At 39.5% G+C, this 17,933-nt stretch overlaps 1 protein-coding gene across 6 annotated transcripts in view; it reads left to right on the top strand.

The window, feature by feature from the left end:
* Stau2 (staufen double-stranded RNA binding protein 2) overlaps positions 1-17,933 on the top strand; it is a 292,336-nt gene that overhangs the window by 57,994 nt on the left and 216,409 nt on the right. For 5 of the 6 annotated variants that reach the window (XM_029474163.1, XM_021172712.2, XM_021171933.2 and 2 more), the window contains 2 exons: positions 2,239-2,398; positions 15,999-16,134. In XM_029474163.1, the coding sequence (XP_029330023.1) occupies positions 2,239-2,398; positions 15,999-16,134 (296 nt within the window). Of the gene's footprint in view, positions 1-2,238; positions 2,399-13,375; positions 13,554-15,998; positions 16,135-17,933 lie in introns of those variants that run through there. The other variant, XM_029474171.1, reaches the window with a different exon arrangement.

Here is a 17,933-nt window from a genome sequence, read left to right as displayed (position 1 = left end):
TCTTTTTTTTCATGACTGATCTTTTTGAAGTCTCAGCTGGTTATCTTATTGCATGTCCTATAATTAAGACTTGATACTTTCCCTCATGAATGGATGCAGGTTAAGATTTTTTGTCCAAGGATAGAATGTAGTCGCTGATGAGTGCTTTTCATTGAGTTTTATCTAGAGACATCTGATGTTGGGTGGCATTAATGTTGATCACCCTAGCTTTAATCAGTCATTGAGATATTTTCTGGGGCTGCAGAGATGGCTCAGTGATTAAGAACATTTGCTGTTCTTGCAAAGGATCCAGGGTCAGTTGCACCCATATGGTGGCTTACAGACATCTATATCTTCACTTTCAGAGGATCTCATGCTGTCTTCTGATGTCTGCAAGCATCTGTAAAACACCCATATAAACAAAATATATTTTAAAAGATAATTTTCTAAGAGATCACTTTGCTACAAAGATACATTCTAAAATTAATGAATAGTTTTCAATTATTACTACGAAGTAGTAAGTGTTCTGTGTTTATTCTGTGGCTTGATCTGAAAACCTAAAGATAAAAAGTAATATTGTGTACTCAATGGAAGTATGTAAATGGAATGTAGGATGCAGAGAAATGGGAATGAACGTGCAGAACTTTTATGCCACAGTAAAATGGTGACAGTTGAAAAATGGGTAAGATGGTTAGCTTTTAAGCTTAGATAGTTTCATTTTTTATTTTCTTTTAAACTTATTTTTAGAAAGTGTGTGTGTATGTGTTAGTGTGCAGGTATGCTGTATATATGTGTGTCGAGTAGCCACCAGAGGCTCACACTGGTTGTCTTTCTTTATTGCTCTCCACTTTCCCTTTTCTCTCACTAAATCTGGAGCTCACTGATGGGGTAAGGCTGTCTGACCTGCAAGCACACCTAGCTTTTTATGTGGATTCTGTGTACTGACTCATGTTCTTATACTTGCATGGCAAAGCCTTTATGGAGTGAGCCATTGTCCTTACCTCCTCACTCTTCCATTTTTACTGTGAGGTAGTGTTTCACTGTCACTCAGGCTGGGCTTGAATGGCAGCCCCTCATGCCTGTGTTTGCTTTCTGAGTACTGGGCTTATGGGGTGTATGGGTCTCCTGAAGAAAGACGGAGTATTTAGTTACTTGTATATTGCCATGATGGAATACCATGATCAAGATGAGTTTATTTTGGGCTTAAGAATCTAGAGAGAGGGGCTGGAGAGATGGCTTACTGGTTAAGAGCACTGACTGCTCTACAAGAGGTTCTGAGTTCAAGTCCCAGCAACCACATGATGGATCACAACCATCTGTAATGGGATCCAATGCCCTCTTCTGGTGTGTCTGAAGACAGATATAAAATACTCATATAAATAAAATAAATCTTTGAAAAAAAAAAGATTCCAGACAGAGAACAGTCCATGATGGTGGGGTAGAGTTAGCAGGCTGCAGGCAGCTGAAGCAGCAGCTGAGAGTTCACATCTCAAACCACAGATAGAAGCCAGAGAGAGCCAATACTTTAGAAACCTCAGAGCTGTCTCAGTGATGTATGTCTTCTAACATGACCACGTCTAATCCTTCTCATACCGTCCACCAGCTGGGATCACATATTCAATATGTGTCCATGGACCCATTTTCTTTCAAACCACCACAGTAGTTTTAGCAGCAGTAAGTTTAGGTTATCACATCTAAGTGAAGCATGATGAAAGGATGGGCCCAGTACAGTGTTCTTCCAGAAAGATGAGGAAGATTTGAGAAATGTTCATGGAGTTAGCCTGAATAGACTTGTGTTCTGGTTAAGGGCACATTGTGAGAACTGAGTAGTGTTCTAGACACTGAATGTATGAAGGTGTAAGGGCCATGACTGCTTGATTTCTGTTAGTTTCTCTTATTTGTTGTATCTGTAATTTTCCCAGGACTGTTTGAAGAACATTAGCAATGTGATTCTATTTTGGAAAAGAGTTTTGCCTTGGTCTAGTCCATTTAAAATGTATTTAGCGCTGCTGCTATGTCTTTGGATAAGATCAGGCAGTTTGGTATAATCTAAGATTCTTTCATAGGTAGAATATGATTTGTTATTGTTGCAAATGATTTCTAATATACTTCTGGTACAATTTTGGTTCTATGGTATGTGTGTTTTCTCAGACCACCAGTTTTTGTTCTATGGTGTGTGTGTGTGTATGTGTGTGTTCTCAGACCCCCAGGTTTGGTACCTGAAAAATTTTTATGTTTTCTCTCTCTGGTTTTTCCAAGATGTTTTCGGTGCAGCTGAGTCTTGGCGAGCAGACATGGGAGTCCGAAGGGAGCAGTATAAAGAAGGCCCAACAGGCTGTTGCTAACAAAGCTTTGACTGAATCTACGCTTCCCAAACCAGTTCAGAAACCACCTAAAAGTAATGTCAATAATAACCCAGGTATGGCATTGGTTTGTTTCCTTCCTTGTGCTATGTGCTGAGGTGTTACTCTTCTTTGTGTGTTGCATTTGTATAATAGGAGAGCACCAAGTTAATAGTACACACACACACACACACATAAACACACACACTGTAATTAAGATAACAGCAAAGAAGAGAATGATATTTGTTTTTAAAGTTCACCTTAGTCGACACTGTAAAAATCTATCCCTTTGAATGTTGTCTAGAACACATGGGGATACAAATGCAGGAAATGTGTTTCTTTTTTTTAAAAAATTTTTAATATTTTTTATTACGTATTTTCCTCAATTACATTTCCAATGCTATCCCAAAAGTCCCCCATACCCTGCCCCCTGTTCCCTACCCACCCATTCCCATTTTTTTGACCCTGGCGTTCCCCTGTACTGGGGCATATAAAGTTTGTGTGTCCAAAGGGCCTCTCTTTCCAGTGATGGCTGACTAGGCCATCTTTTGATACATATGCAGCCAGAGTCAAGAGCTCCGGGGTACAGGTTAGTTCATAATGTTGTTCCACCTATAGGGTTGCAGATCCCTTTAGCTCCTTGGGGACTTTCTCTAGCTCCTCCAATGGGAGCCCTGTGATCCATCCACTAGCTGACTGTGAGCATCCACTTCTGTGTTTGCTAGGCCCCGGCATAGTCTCACAAGGGACAGCTATATCAGGGTCCTTTCAGCAAAATCTTGCTAGTGTATGCAATGGTGTCAGCGTTTGGANGCTGATTATGGGATGGATCCCNGGATATGGCAGTCTCTAGATNGTCCATCCTTTNNTCNCAGCTCCAAACTTTGTCTCTGTAACTCCTTCCATGGGTGTTTTGTTNCCAATTCTAAGAAGGGGCANANTGTCCACACTTTGGTCTTCATTCTTCTTGAGTTTCATGCNTTTAGCAAATTGTATCTTATATCTTGGGTATCCTAAGTTTTGGGCTAATATCCACTTATCAGTGANTACATATTGTGTGAGTTCCTTTGTGATTGTGTTACCTCACTCAAGATGATGCCCTCCAGGTCCATCCATTTGCCCAAGAATTTCATAAATTCATTGTTTTTAATAGCTGAGTAGTACTCCATTGTGTAAATGTACCACATTTTGTGTACCTATTCCTCTGTTGAGGGACATCTGGGTTCTTTCCAGCTTCTGGCTATTACAAATAGGGCTGCTATGAACATAGTGGAGCATGTGTCCTAATGACCAGTTGGAACATATTCTGGGTATATGCCCAGGAGAGGTATTGCTGCATCTGCCGGTAGTACTATGTCTAGTTTTCTGAGGAACGGCCAGACTGACTTCTAGAGTTCTTGTACAAGCTTGCAATCACACCAGCAATGGAGGAGTGTTCCTCTTTTTTCACATCCTCGCCAGCATCTGCTGTCAACTGAATTTTTGATCCTAGTTATTCTGAATGGTGTAAGGTGGAATCTCCGGGTTGTTTTGATTTGCATTTCCCTTACGATTGAGGATGCTGAACATTTTTTCAAGTGCTTCTCAGCCCTTTGGTATTCCTCACTTGAGAAATCTTTGTTTACCTCTGTACCCCATTTTTAATGGGGTTATTTGAATTTCTGAAATTCAGCTTCTTGAGCTCTTTGTATATATTGGATATTATTCCCCTATCAGATTTAGGATTGCTAAAGATCTTTTCCCAATCTCTTGGTGGCCTTTTTGTCTTATTTACAGTATCTTTTACCCTACAGAATCTTTGAAATTTTCTGAGGTTCCATTTGTCAATTCTTGATATTACAGCACAGGCCATTGCCGTTCTGTTGAGGAATTTTTCTCCTGTGCCCATACCTTCAAGGGGTTTTCCCACTTTCTCCTCTATAAATTTCAGTGTCTGGTTTTATGTGCAGTTCTTTGATCTGCTTAGATTTGATCTCTGTTCAAGGAGATAAGAATGGATCAATTCACATTCTTCTACATGATAACCTCCAGTTGTGCCAGCACCATTTGTTGAAAATTCTTTTTTCCACTGGATGGTTTTAGCTCCCTTGTCCAAGATTAGGTGACCATAGGTGTGTGGGTTCATTTCTGGGTCTTCAATTCTATTTCATTGGTCTACCTGTTTGTCGCTGTACCAGTACCATCCAGGTTTTTAATCTCAATTGCTCTGTAGAACAGCTTGAGGTCAGGCATGTCGATTCCCCCAGAGGTTCTTTTATTGTTGAGAATAGTTTTTGCTATCTTCAGTTTCTTGTAATTGCAGATGAATTTGCAAATTGCCCTTTCTAACTCAGTGAAGAATTGAGTTGAAATTTTGGTGGGGATTGTATTGAATCTGTAGATTGCTTTTGGCAGGATAGCCATATTTACTATATTAATCCTGCCAATCCATGAGCATTGGAGATCTTTCCATCTTCTGAGATCTTCTTCAATTTCTTTGTTCAGAGACTTGAAGTTCTTGTCATACAGATCTTTCACTTCCTTAGAGTCACACCGAAGTATTTTATATTATTTATGACTATTGTGAAAGGTGTTGTTTTTCTAATTTCATTCTTATATTGTTTATCCTTTGTGTAGAGAAAGGCCACTGATTTGTTTGAGTTAATTTTATATCCACCTACTGTGCTGAAGCTGTTTATCAGGTTTGGGAGTTCTCTGGTGGAGTTTTTAGGGTCACATATATACTATCATATCATTTGCAAATAGTGATATTTTGACTTCTTCTTTTCCAATTTGTTATCCCCTTGATCTCCTTTTGTTGTCGAATTGCTCTGGCTAGGACTTCAAGAAGTATATTGAATAGGTAGGGAGAAAGTGGGGAGCCTTGTCTAGACCTTGATTTTAGTTGGAATGCTTCCAGCTTCTCTCCATTTACTTTGATGTTGGCTACTGGTCTCCTGTATATTGCTTTCATTATGTTTAGTTATGGTCCTTGAATTCCTGATCTTTCCATGACTTTTATCCTGAAGGGGTATTGGATTTTGTTAAATGCTTTCTCAGCATCTAACCAGATGTTCATGTGATTTTTTTCTTTGAATTTGTTTATATAGTGGATTACGTTGATGGATTTCTGCATATTCAACAATCCCTGCATCCCTGGGATGAAGCCTACTTGGTCATGATGGATGATTGTTTTCATGTGTTCTTGGATTCGGTTTGTGAGGATTTTGAGTATTTATACATCGATATTCATAAGGGAAATTGGTCTGAAGTTCTTGTTCTTAGTTGGATCTTCCTGTGCTTTAGGTATCAGAGTAATTGTGGCTTCATAGAATGAATTGGGTAGAGTGCCTTCTGTTTCTATTTTGTGGAATAGTTTTAGGAGAGTTGGAATTAGGTCTTCTTTGAAGGTCTGATAGAACTCTGCACTAAACCCATCTGGTCCTGGGCTTTTTTTGATTGGGAGACTATTAATGACTGCTTCTATTTCTTTAGGGGAAATGGGACTGTTAAGATCATTAATCTGATCCTGATTTAACTTTGGTACCTGGTATCTAGGGTGTTGTTCATTTCATCCAGGTTTTCCAGTTTTGTTGGGTATAGCCTTTTTGTAGCAGGATCTGATGATGTTGGATTTTCTCAAGATCTGTTGTTCTGTCTCCTTTTTCATTTCTGATTTTGTTAATTAGGATACTGTCCCTGTGCCCTCTAGTTGGTCTGGCTAAGGGTTTACCTATCTTTTTGATTTTCTCTAAGAACCAGCTCCTGGTTTGGTTGATTCTTTGTATAGTTCTTTTTGTTTCCACTTGGTTGATTTCAGCCCTAAGTTTGATTATTTCCTGCCGTCTACTCCTCTTGGGTGAATTTGCTTCCTTTTGTTCTAGAGCTTCTCTGTGTGCTGTCAGACTGTTAGTGTATGCTCTCTCTAGTTTCTTTTTGGAGTCACTCAGGGCTGAGTTTTACTCTTAGGACTGCTTTCATTGTGTCCCATAAGTTTGGGTATGTTGTAGCTTCATTTTCATTAAACTCTAAAAAAATCTTTAATATCTTTCTTTATTTCTTCTTTGACCAAGGTATCATTGAATAGAGTGTTATTCAGTTTCCACGTGAATGTTGACTTTCTATTATTTATGTTGTTATTGAAGATCAGCCTTAGTCCTTTGTGATCTGATAGGATGCATGGGATTATTTCAATATTTTTGTATCTGTTGAGGCCTGTTTTGTGATCAATTATAAGGTTAATTTTGGTGTAGGTACCATGAGGTGCTGAGAAGAAGGTATATCCTTTTGTTTTAGGATAAATTGTTCTGTAGTTATCTGTTAAATCCATTTGTTTCATAACTTCTGTTAGTGTCCCTGTGTCTCTGTTTAGTTTCTGTTTCCAGGATCTGTACATTGGTAAGAGTGGGATGTTGAAGTCTCCCACTATTATTGTATTAGGTGCAATGTGTGCTTTGAGNTTTACTAAAGTTTCTTTAATGAATGTGGCTGCCCTTGCATTTGTAGCATAGATATTCAGAACTGAGAGTTCATCTTGGTAGATTTTACCGTTGATGAGTGTGAAGTGCCCCTCCTTGTCTTTTTTGATAACTCTGGGTTGGAAGTCGATTTTATTCGATATTAGAATGGCTACTCCAACTTGTTTTTTCGGAACATTTGCTTGGAAAATTGTTTTCCAGCCTTTTACTCTGTGGTATTGTCTGTCTTTATCCCTGAGGTGGGTTTCATGTAAGCAGCAAAATGTTGGGTCCTGTTTGTGTAGCCAGTCTGTTAGTCTATGTCATTTTTTTGGGGGAATTGAGTCCATTCATATTAAGAGAAATCAAAAAAATGTACTTGTTCCTTCCTGTCATTTTTTGTTGTTAAAGTTGGGAATCTGTTCTTGTGGCTGTCTTCTTTAATTTTGTTAAAGGATTACTTTCTTGCTTTTTCTAGGGTGTAGTTTCCATATTTGTGTTGGTGTTTTCTCTTTATTATCCTTTGAAGGGCTGTATTCGTGGAAAGATATTGTGTGAATTTGGTTTTGTCTTGGAATGCTTTGGTTTCTCCATCTACGGTAATTGAGAATTTTGTTGGGTATAATAGCCTGGTCTGGCATTTGTGTTCTCTTAGTGTCTGTATAACATCTGTTCAGGATCTTCTGGCTTTCTTAGTCTCTGGTGAGAAGTCTGGAGTAATTCTAATAGGTCTGCCTTTATATGTTACTTGACCTTTTTCCCTTTCTGCTTTTAATATTCTCTTTTTATTTAGTGCATTTGTTGTTCTGATTATTATGTGTCGGGAGGAATTTCTTTTNNGGTCNAGTCTATTTGGAGTTCTNTAGNCTTCTTGNATGTTCATGGGCATCTCNTTCTTTAGGTNTGGGAAGTTTTCTTCTATAATTTTGTTGAAGATATTTGCTGGCCCTTTAAGTTGAAAATCTTCATTCTCATCTACTCCAATTATCCGTAGGTTTGGTCTTCTCATTGTGTCCTGGATTTCCTGGATGTTTTGAGTTAGCATCTTTTTTGCATTTTCTTTGATTGTTGTGCCCATGTTCTCTATGGAATCTTCTGCAGCTGAGATTTTCTCTTCCATCTCTTGTATCCTGTTCTTGATGTTGACATCTATGGTTCCTGATTTCTTTCCTCGGGTTTCTATCTGCAGATTGTCTCCCTTTGGGTTTTCTTCATTGTTTCTACTTCCATTTTTAGATCTTGGATGGTTTTGTTCAATTCCATCGCATGTTTGCTTGTGTTTTCATGTAATTCTTCAAGGGATTTTTGTGTTTCTTCTACCTGTTTAGCAGTGTTTGTCTGTAGTTCTTTAAGGACTCCTAAATGTTTAGCAGTGTTCTGTAATTCCTTGAGAGATTTTCGTGTTTCCTCTTTAAGGGCTTCTACCTGTTTAACACTGTTCTCCTGTATTTCTTTAAGTGAGTTATTAATTCCCTTCTTTAAATCTTCTACTACCATTATGAAATATGATTTTAAATAAGCGTCTTTCTTTTCGGGTGTGTGGGATTCCTTGTGTTGGTGTACTGGGTTCTGATGATGCCCAGTGCTCTTGGTTTCTTTTAGTAAGATTCTTATGTTTGCCTTTTGCCATCTGGAAATCTCTGGTGTTAATGATCAAGCTGTCTCTGGTTGGAGCTTGATCCTCCTGTGATTCTGTTAGCCTCTGTCAGCACTCCTGGGAGTCCAACTCTCACCTGAGTTCCAGTGGTCAGAGCATTCTCTGCAGGCAAGCTCTCCTCTTGCAGGGCAGGTGTTCAGAAGTCCGGAGCTCTGATCTACCTTCTGAGTTCTGGGGTCTGAACCCTTCCTGTAGGCTGACTCTCCTCTGGCAAGGAATTTGCCCAGGGGTCTGGGTCTCAGCTCCACCTCCTTGCTGAGGATGAAGGCCTGAGGGGACCCTGACCAAGAAGCTCTGTTGCTTCTATTGCTTAGTTGATCAGGAGGTCCTGGGTGTGCTAGCGGTCCTGTGGCATGGAGAGTCCTCTAGTGCCCTAGATGCCCTTGGCCGGGTTCATACAGAAGATGGCGGGGCTGGCCCCAACCTGAATGGATCCCAGCCTCTGGTCGGGCTGGGTTCCTTTGTTCCTGTTCCTGAGGGCACAAGATCCTCTGCGATTCTTTGGAGCTGATGTTGTGTTCCACTCACCCGTGATCCCAAGGTGATCCCGTGGTCCTGAGGCGTGGAAAGCACTCTGGAGCCCTTAGCAGCCTCCTCTGGGCTCAGAAGGAAGATCTTGAAATTCTTAATATTGGCATTTTGAAGAATAAAAAAATCTTTTAACAATGATAGGCTTATTAGTCTTTTATTGTTTGTGCTTTTAAATATGTTATTTGCTATATCTCATGTCTTTCATGATTGTGAAGATAACTTCATCTTATTTTTAGATTTTTGTTTGTTTTGTTTTGTTTTGTCTTGTTAATTGAAACCTAGCCTGTCTGGAGTCACCTTTATTTGCTTATTTGGGATGTTGGGAAGACTTTGCTGTTTGTTGTCTTAGTACATTATGTACAGTTGGCTGAAACCCCTTGCCACTGCACTGCAGAGGCAGCTCTGTGGTAACCAGGCAAGTTCAGCTGGTGATGAGGAGTCTGTTGAAGGGGAAGGATTTTTGGAGTCCACCAAAAGACCCTCACTCACAAAGGCCACAGAGTCCAACATTGCTGCAAACCACAAGAGGATTTTTATTGATACAACACATTGGGACCCCCCTCAACATGCAGGCAAGAGGAGAGACTCAGATCGAACAAAGAGCACACTTTTTATACCTTGTAAGGGGAAGATTTAGGCAACAAGGCTAGCTGGCTTATTCTAATTGGTGTATCAAGTAACCCTTTCAGGCATTGGTTGGTTTGCATAGGGTGAGTACTTTTGGCCTAGTCCTTCACTTTGCCTGCCCTTGTGTTTTTGTTTTTTTTTTCCTCACCATTGTTTAGTTGGCCAGCTTCCTTATCTGGCTGCACTTGACCTGCTAGTATAGTTTGGAAAGTCCCATCAGAGGGGGAAGGGACTGAGTGGTCTTGAATTTATTTTGGATTCTACAGGAGTTCCTATTCCTTCTTGTACTTTCCTTGTCCTGTCTAGGTGCCAGTCATTTCTGTAGGGAGCCTTGGGTGGCCAATCAATCAGTTTATCTTCCAGCAAGTAATTGGTGGGTGGCTATTATGTTCAGGACTTTCTAACTTTCTATAAAGCTGTTTTGGTGTTTAGTGGGAAGCTTTAAGTGCCTGGCCCCTGGCTCTGTGACCCCAGGCAGCTAGAAGAGGGACATCTGAGCCCCCAGAGCCATCATGATGAGTAAATACACTTATATCTGTACGTCAAGTCTGCCATCTGAGGCCATGTGGATGTCTGAAGGCTGCAGTGCCACTTGGAGACATACTGATCTGAATGGCCTGTGCTGCCATCTGAAGCCATGGTGAAGTCCTGGTTTGGCCTTGCTGCTGAGGGCTATGTCTGGGTCTCTGGTTGTATTTCAGTCAGGGTCTGTGTTGATGTCTGAGTCCCATGGGAATATTCCTGGGCTGGGCTGCCACCTAAGGGCATGTTGATGTTCAAGTACTGTGCTGAGCTAGCCCTACCCTCAATGGCCATCATACTCAGAAAAGCAGTTTGTCCCTTACCTGGGCAGCATGGGAGACCTGGGCCATGTTGAGCTAAAGTGAGCAGTGGGAGAGCTGGCCCCGCCTCTCACCACTTGTAGAACTTGGGGAAGCTGGCACAGACCCTCACCAGCTGCAGCATTCAGGGGAGTTGGCTCCTTGCCTCCCTTAGGCAGAACAATGGAGCTCACCTTGGTGGTGGGGTTGTAGGAGAGATGGCCCAAGGGCACGAGAGCAGGAGAGCTGACCCCACAGCTTGCCTGGGCAGAGTAGGAGGGCTAGTTCTGGTAGTGTGGGCACAGGAGAGCACATGGACTGACCAACTCAGCTTCCACCCTGGCCTAGACCCAGGGCTATGACTTGGCCCACCCCAACATCTACCCTACCTATGAACTGCTGGAGCTCATGAAGGGGCGTGTCGTCCTGCAGATCCAAACTGTGGGATCTTAATGACACAGGGCAACAAAAGGATGTCTGAGAGGAGTCCTGCTTAGGATCCAATTTGATAGCATAGCAGAAGCCAGAGGCCTTGAACCAGATCACGGAATCATTTTAATGAACATTTGCAAGTAAACCTGTATGGGCAAGAGGGCTCCCGTGTGACATACTGCAGCTTCCACAGTGAGATGTTTTTTAATTGTATTTATTCATTTTTATTTTTATTTACTCACTTTAAATTTTTTTCTTTTGTGTGGAGGTTACAAGGGCAGAGGGCAGATATAAAGGGATGGGGAGATGAGTGGGATTGGGGTGCATGATGGGAAACTCACAAAGAATCAGTAAAAAATTTAAATTAAAACTAGTAGTGGCCTTTTTCACTTATATATAGAAATTAAAAATTATTATGTATAACTATATGCCTAGTTACTGAACTTTTTAATAGTTAGCACTGATAATATCCCTTTAATAGATCTAAAGCCATATCAAAATATCATAAGATACCCCAAAATATGTATGATTTTGTATCAATTAAAATGTTTACTGAAACCTGGACCTGTGAGATGGTGCAGTGGGTAAAAGGCACTTGTCACCAAGCCCAGCAGCTGAAGGTAAATTCATGGGATCCGCATGGAGGGAGGAGAGAAGCAGCTCGTGTCAGTTACCCTGTGACTCTTCGTGGTACCATCGCTCTCATCCACTGCTCACTCACCTGTACATAAAATAGAGAATATTAAAAAAAAAGAATCCAAGAATTCCCAGTGTAGATGTGTTTGCAGCACCAAGCATATAGCCTCTAATACCTGAGAAACCTTGAGTAGTCATCCTCTTTGTGCAGTGGATTCTCTCACACTCAGACCATGAGAGCTGACCATCTCTCAGAGGCTCCTCTTAGCTCCTGTGGAGAGAGCCTGGTTCTTTCACATGTGACACAGGCTCCCTTCTGCTTCCCCTCCACAAAATCCAGCTTCCAACACCACTGAGGAGAGTGCAGTACTCTCGCTTCTAGTCAGAAGTGAGAAGTCAGACATTGTATGAGCTTCTTTCATTTAAGTCAGATGGCTAGACTACTTTACCTATGCTAACATACAGTTTGTGATGCGGTAGATGTGGTATACCCCAGTACTGTGTGTGCATCACCTCACATTAACTGCCCCTACTTGGGATTTTTAAATATATTGGATTCTTATTCATTGCCTTAGCTTTAGGGTGGGGTCTTTTAAGTCCCCCATTTGAATTTTTTTTTACTTGTGGATGAATAGTTATTATGTAAAGGAATTCAAAATGTCATAAGTTTTTCTGAGATGATGACTTACTCTGGAAGATAAGGAAGGGATTTGAAAATTTAGGCCAGCCAGGGCTTCACTTCAAAAACAACAACAACAACAACAAAAAAAACCAAACCACCACCACCACCACCACCAAAATAACAAAACAAACAAACAAACAAACAAACAAACACCCATTTAACTCAAGTAGTTCATAAGTCTTGATTCTGATAAATATTTTACTCGTTAAACTGAAATCCTTATGACATTTGAAATGTAAAATTAAAGACACAGATTATACTTTACTATTAAAGTCTATGGAAGATTGCTGGGCAGTTTCCTATAAATGTAAAGAAATCAGCTGGATGACCCACACCCCTGCCTCTAGATCAGTACCCACAGTCACTGAGTAGTAACCATCTTGTGACTTACTTAGAAATATCCAAGATGACCTTATAAATACTGTTCCTTTACTGTTAGTAATGCAAATGTTCCACCAAAGGCAAATGAACACATAGTGTTGATTTCATTCAATGATATAAAATATTAAAAACTCCTGATATATGCAATGAATGCATGAAAGAAGCAAGACAAAAGTAGTGTTTCTTTATCTATCAAGAACATGCAAACAGATTGGTCGCACCGGAGTCAGGGTGAGTCGCTAAGGGTGCTGTGTAGTGACTGGAGCGAGGCCTGAGGTGATGGAATGTTGTTGAGTAGGATGGCGGTCATGTGAGTCTTCACATCTACATCACTGAGCTCATGCTGCCATCTGTGTATTTCCCTTTATCCCCAGCAATGCATAGAAAGAGGGAGAGAGAAAAGGAGCCTCCCTTCTTCCTTGGCTTTTCTTTACTATCATATATGTGTATATACATACATACATATATACACACACACACACACACACACACACACACACACACATATATATATATATATATATATACAATTAGGGATTTATTAAACTAATTGAATTGCTATTCAATCAAATAAGTAATTGCTACTCTGAGTAATAAAGGAAATATTAAGTAGATAGTCTAAGAGGCATATTTCGAACAAATGGTACAGATTTTTTGTTAAATTTCACTCAATATATAGGTTTCATATATATGTATATGCATGTATGTTTAACTAAATAATCTATTTTAATATTTAAAATAAATCTTGACCCAATATTACATTGTGTCTTTCTGCTACAAAATTAAAAAACAAACAAAAGAAAAACCAAAACCAAGCCAAACCACCAGCACCACAACCCTTTTCTCCTAAGGAGAAGCTACTGGAAGGCCCTGCTGCCTGTCACCTGCTGGGCGCATGCACTCGGCTTAGCTCTTCGTCACCTGCTTCCTTAGGAACGCACATGTGTGGGAGATAAGACACCCAGCCGAGTCATTATGGCCTGGAATTCACATCCTCCTGCCTCAGGTTTCTGAGTACTGGGATTACAGGTAGAAGCATCTGACCCTAGAATATTTTAAATCAAATTAATTTTTACTTTGTCATAAAAAATACTTTTTAAGGCAAAGGCTCTTCACAGTATCAAGCAAAGAAAATACTAATTTTAATAATTTAAAAATGTGCAGATTCTCCTTGCTGTTCATTTCTTTCCGAGTTGGCTTGTTCTAGTGAAGAATAGAAGAGATCGTTTTACTGCTTTTGCTGTACAGACGAGCTTTCCCAGCTTTGCTCTGCGTGCAGGTTGCTTGCTGGACTGGGTCATGAGTTCTGTGTAGTTTCCTGCATGCTTTCTTCGCCCACTGCCCACCTGTGTGTCGTAGAGCCTTTTCTGGACCTAAAACTGAAAACAAAAGGCTGCATGGCTTCAGGCTTGATGTCCTTGGCAGTGCTCCCCAGTGGGTAATGCTCACCTTGTTGCACTGGATCAGAAGACATTGTCTGGTGGTCTCTTGATTTTAAGATTGACCCATGGACTCTGGTGCTATTGGTCCAGTTAATCAGTTAGCAAGTTCCCAGTAACGTTAGGGTAGGTGACAGTAGCAGTGTGCTGCTGTTGTCTAGAACATCTAGTATTTTATCACCAGTTAACAAACTGGTGGTTGGTTGTTTTTTGGGAAGTTGGGGGTGGGAGGGGGACTTCATTCCTTTTGCTGGAATCCCAGCTAATATGATGAGCGTTCCTTTCTTTACCATCTTATTCCAAATACGGTTTATTCAGGAAAGGCAAGGTAAGGGTTTTATCCTTTCCCTTCATTAGCATCATGTGCAGACCTGGAATCCGCCATGTCTCCAAGGATGTTCCTGTGGGAGTGTGCATGCTTTAAATGGGGAGTGACACTTAAACGCTACATTCGACGTGCTGGCTGCCTTCATTACTAACACATTGCTTGGCCTCTCTTAAGTAGATAGAGCTGGGAACTACCATATTCCTTTAAAGTTTTTTTATATTTACTTTTGTGGTAGAGCCCAGGCTGGCTTTTGCTTCAGTGTGTTGCTTAGATGAGCTTGAATGTCTGCTCTTCTTGTATACTCCCAGGCACTAGGATTGCAGGCATGTACTACCATGCCTGCTTCCGATGGCGTTGGGATGAAACCCAAGGCTCTGAGCACGCCACGCCAGCAGCCTGCCTGCCGCAGTCTCACCCCCTTTCTTCTTCTTTTTGTTTTTAGAGAGATACCAGGGACCTTACTTACACGTTTCATTCATATGTTACATTAATTCATGTATTTGATTCTTACATTTCATTATCTGATTCATTAAACATAAACACAGTTACTTGTACTTTGTTTTTCACCTATCTTTGGATATATAATAATGTAATAATAGTACTGACATCAGTAGCATGTTTGCTTAGAAATAGTTCACAATTTCCTTTCCTTTAAGCTACAAATATTTTGCTGTCTTTAAAGTCGTTTAAAATAATTAACTCGCACAGTTAAGGCCATCAGTTTAGTTTACTTTTAGTGCACTTGTGTTTTTTTTCTTTAAAAATATTTGTCTCTATTTTGGTTTAATTTTATTTGCATTAAAAGTATGTTACTATTAAAATTCATATTTCTGGTAATATGAATATGGAAAACAGTTTGAGATTGTTTTGTTCTTTTTTTTGAGTAAATCTCATTGGTATTTTTAAAAATTAGTTAAAAATTTCCTTCTCATTAAATCAGCAACTCAGTTCACAATTAGATTCTGTTTTCTTTGTATTTTAGTTGTTTCTTCCCCCTCCCCCATGGAAATTTTTGTGTAATTATGAATAAAATCTCAGTTTTGGCTTTATGCTTAAAAAAAGCAAATAAATGCTTATATCTTATTTTCTTAAATGAAAGGTAGGGCAGAATACACACTGTTTTGTTATGTTAAAAAGTAAACAAGGAAAGGAAGAAAGGGAAAGCAATCTGGTCTGGTCTGCTTTATTGTTCAGTGTTTTATACTGTGATGCTTAGGCATCTAGTGGCACATTGGTGGGTTTTATAGGTACTGACTGTACGGAGTTTGTTTGTTTTTTGGTATTTCCTGGGATCAGATGGCATTTTAGGTTTTGAAAGTCTCACCCACAGATTATCATCAGATAAGTCAAAGCATTACTGCTAACCCTGTATTAATTGCTAATGTTTAGTTCCTTGATTAGCAACGAATAAATAAAATTATTAACAGGTGATATTTTTAATGATTAAATATGCATACATTTTCTGGGGTATTTATAAAATTGATATCCAAACTAGTTACTATTTGATTTTAAATAATATGACTATACAGTTGAATTTTTCAAGTACAGAAAATGCTAAAACTTAGTTTAAACTTTGTTTATATTAATTAGAGAACTGTGTGGAGAGGCCTTCCACTCCCCCTCCTTCAGAGATTACTAATTGAAGTCTAGCTGGTGTGGTTTGTTGTGACAATGTTTCACCTGTGTATCTCTAATGTTTTTAAACAGGTAGTATAACTCCAACTGTGGAACTGAATGGGCTCGCTATGAAAAGGGGAGAGCCTGCCATCTACAGGCCATTAGATCCAAAGCCATTCCCAAATTATAGAGCTAACTACAACTTCCGGGGCATGTACAATCAGAGGTTTGTATGTCTTCTTTGGCTTTGTTCTTATTTACTATTTTATGCATATTGCAGAAGTTTTTGACATTCTAAGGATATTTGCATTGTGAACACAATTGACCTTGGGCATTTTGGGGAATTTAGATAAACCAGACTCACCAAGTGTATTGGAAGTTAAAGGCAGAACAGAAACAAAACTCTGTAGCCTCAGAAACTTTCTTTGCTAATGTACGCAAGCCTCAGGACCCGCCATGCAGCATTCTCACCCCCTCACCACAGTATACTTGGTGTCTGCCTTTCCTGACTTGATGACTACATTAATGGCCTTGCATTTTTGTGATTTATAGCAACTTCTCTGGAGAGGCTTTACTAAGTCTTTGTTACATATGGCACAGTTGTGATAGTTCAAGTGTAACTTTACAAGAGTGTAGAAATTTCAAAATAAAAACAGGATCTCTGTTTTTGTGAGGGGTTCTATTGCTGTGAAGAGTCACCATGACCACAGCCACTCTTATAAAGAGAAGCATTAATTGAGGCTGGCTTACAGTTCAGAGATTCAGTCCATTGTCGTCATGGTGGGAAGTATAGCAGAATGCAGGCAGACTTGGTGCTGGAGAGGTAGCCGAGACTTCTACATCTTGATCCACAGGCAGCAGGGAGAGTCAGTAATATGGTTCCTCCAGCAACTTACTCCAACAGGCCACTCCTCTTAATGGTGCCTTTTCCCTATAGACCTATGGGGGTCATTTTTATTCAAACCACCACAATCCTTATTGTAAAACTTATACAAAACTAATCATAGGAAATGTAGGAAATGCTAGATGGTAAAGAAATAGAAATATCTTGCCATCCTAGAGCTCGCTACTGTAAATATTTTGATTTACTTTAAATTATTCTTTGTGTATAAACATATTTAATGGAAATTGAGTTGTTCTGTAATACATGTATATATGTACAATAAAATGCACAGATCATCAGTGTATATCTTGATGACCTCATGTATGTATGCATCTGTTCTCTCTTCACTGACTTTTAACGTAACTGTGTCTTGATGTATTTGCCATCATGGCAGGGTTTCCTTAGATTTCCATGCTCACAACACACCCCTTTCCAGAAGTAATCTTCAATCTCTTGCCACAGATTAGCTCTGTCATATAAATATGTGCTGCACATAATCTCTCTGGCTTCTTTTACTGTGACTGATAGTTTTCTTGCTCTGTTTTGAAATTTGTTAATACTGCTTATATCTGGGTTCTCTCTTTCTTAATTGTTGAACAGTATGGCTGATTCTTAATTTGTTTAATCTGTGTGTGCGATATGGTACTTTTTTCACCCAGCGTAGTGACCATGTGACATATAATTATTCTTTTAGAGCCTTTTAGAGCTGGCTATAGATGGCCTCATCTGGGCAAGGTGTATTTTCAACTGTGTACATTGTTCTGACACCTGAGCTGGTGTCTACCTCCTTCCCTGGGATTATAGACACATACATACCCTACATAAATAGCATCATAGAAATAGGTTTGTTATGTTTATTTACAAATATTGTTTATAGCTCTGTTATTTCCTAGATGTAGATCACTACAGGAGGAAAATTACAATTAAGAATAATATATTATTCAACCATATTACAATTTTGTTCTAATTTTTCATTAAAAGACAGGTTACCAAGATATCTACTAATTTTAATAATTTCCACTGAAGGAAAAAATCTTGAGTTTTAATTGGATTTGGCAATTTTCATTTTTTTAAAGAAATGTTCTAAAGTCATTCTGTAAATTCGGAAATATTTTTTTTTTTTTTTTTTTTTTTTTTTTTTT

This window comes from Mus caroli, chromosome 1, assembly GCF_900094665.2.
Source record: "Mus caroli chromosome 1, CAROLI_EIJ_v1.1, whole genome shotgun sequence".
Classification (NCBI taxonomy): Eukaryota; Metazoa; Chordata; class Mammalia; order Rodentia; family Muridae; genus Mus; species Mus caroli.
Note: the sequence above shows the minus strand (reverse complement) of the source record. Positions and strands in the feature narration are given on the sequence as shown.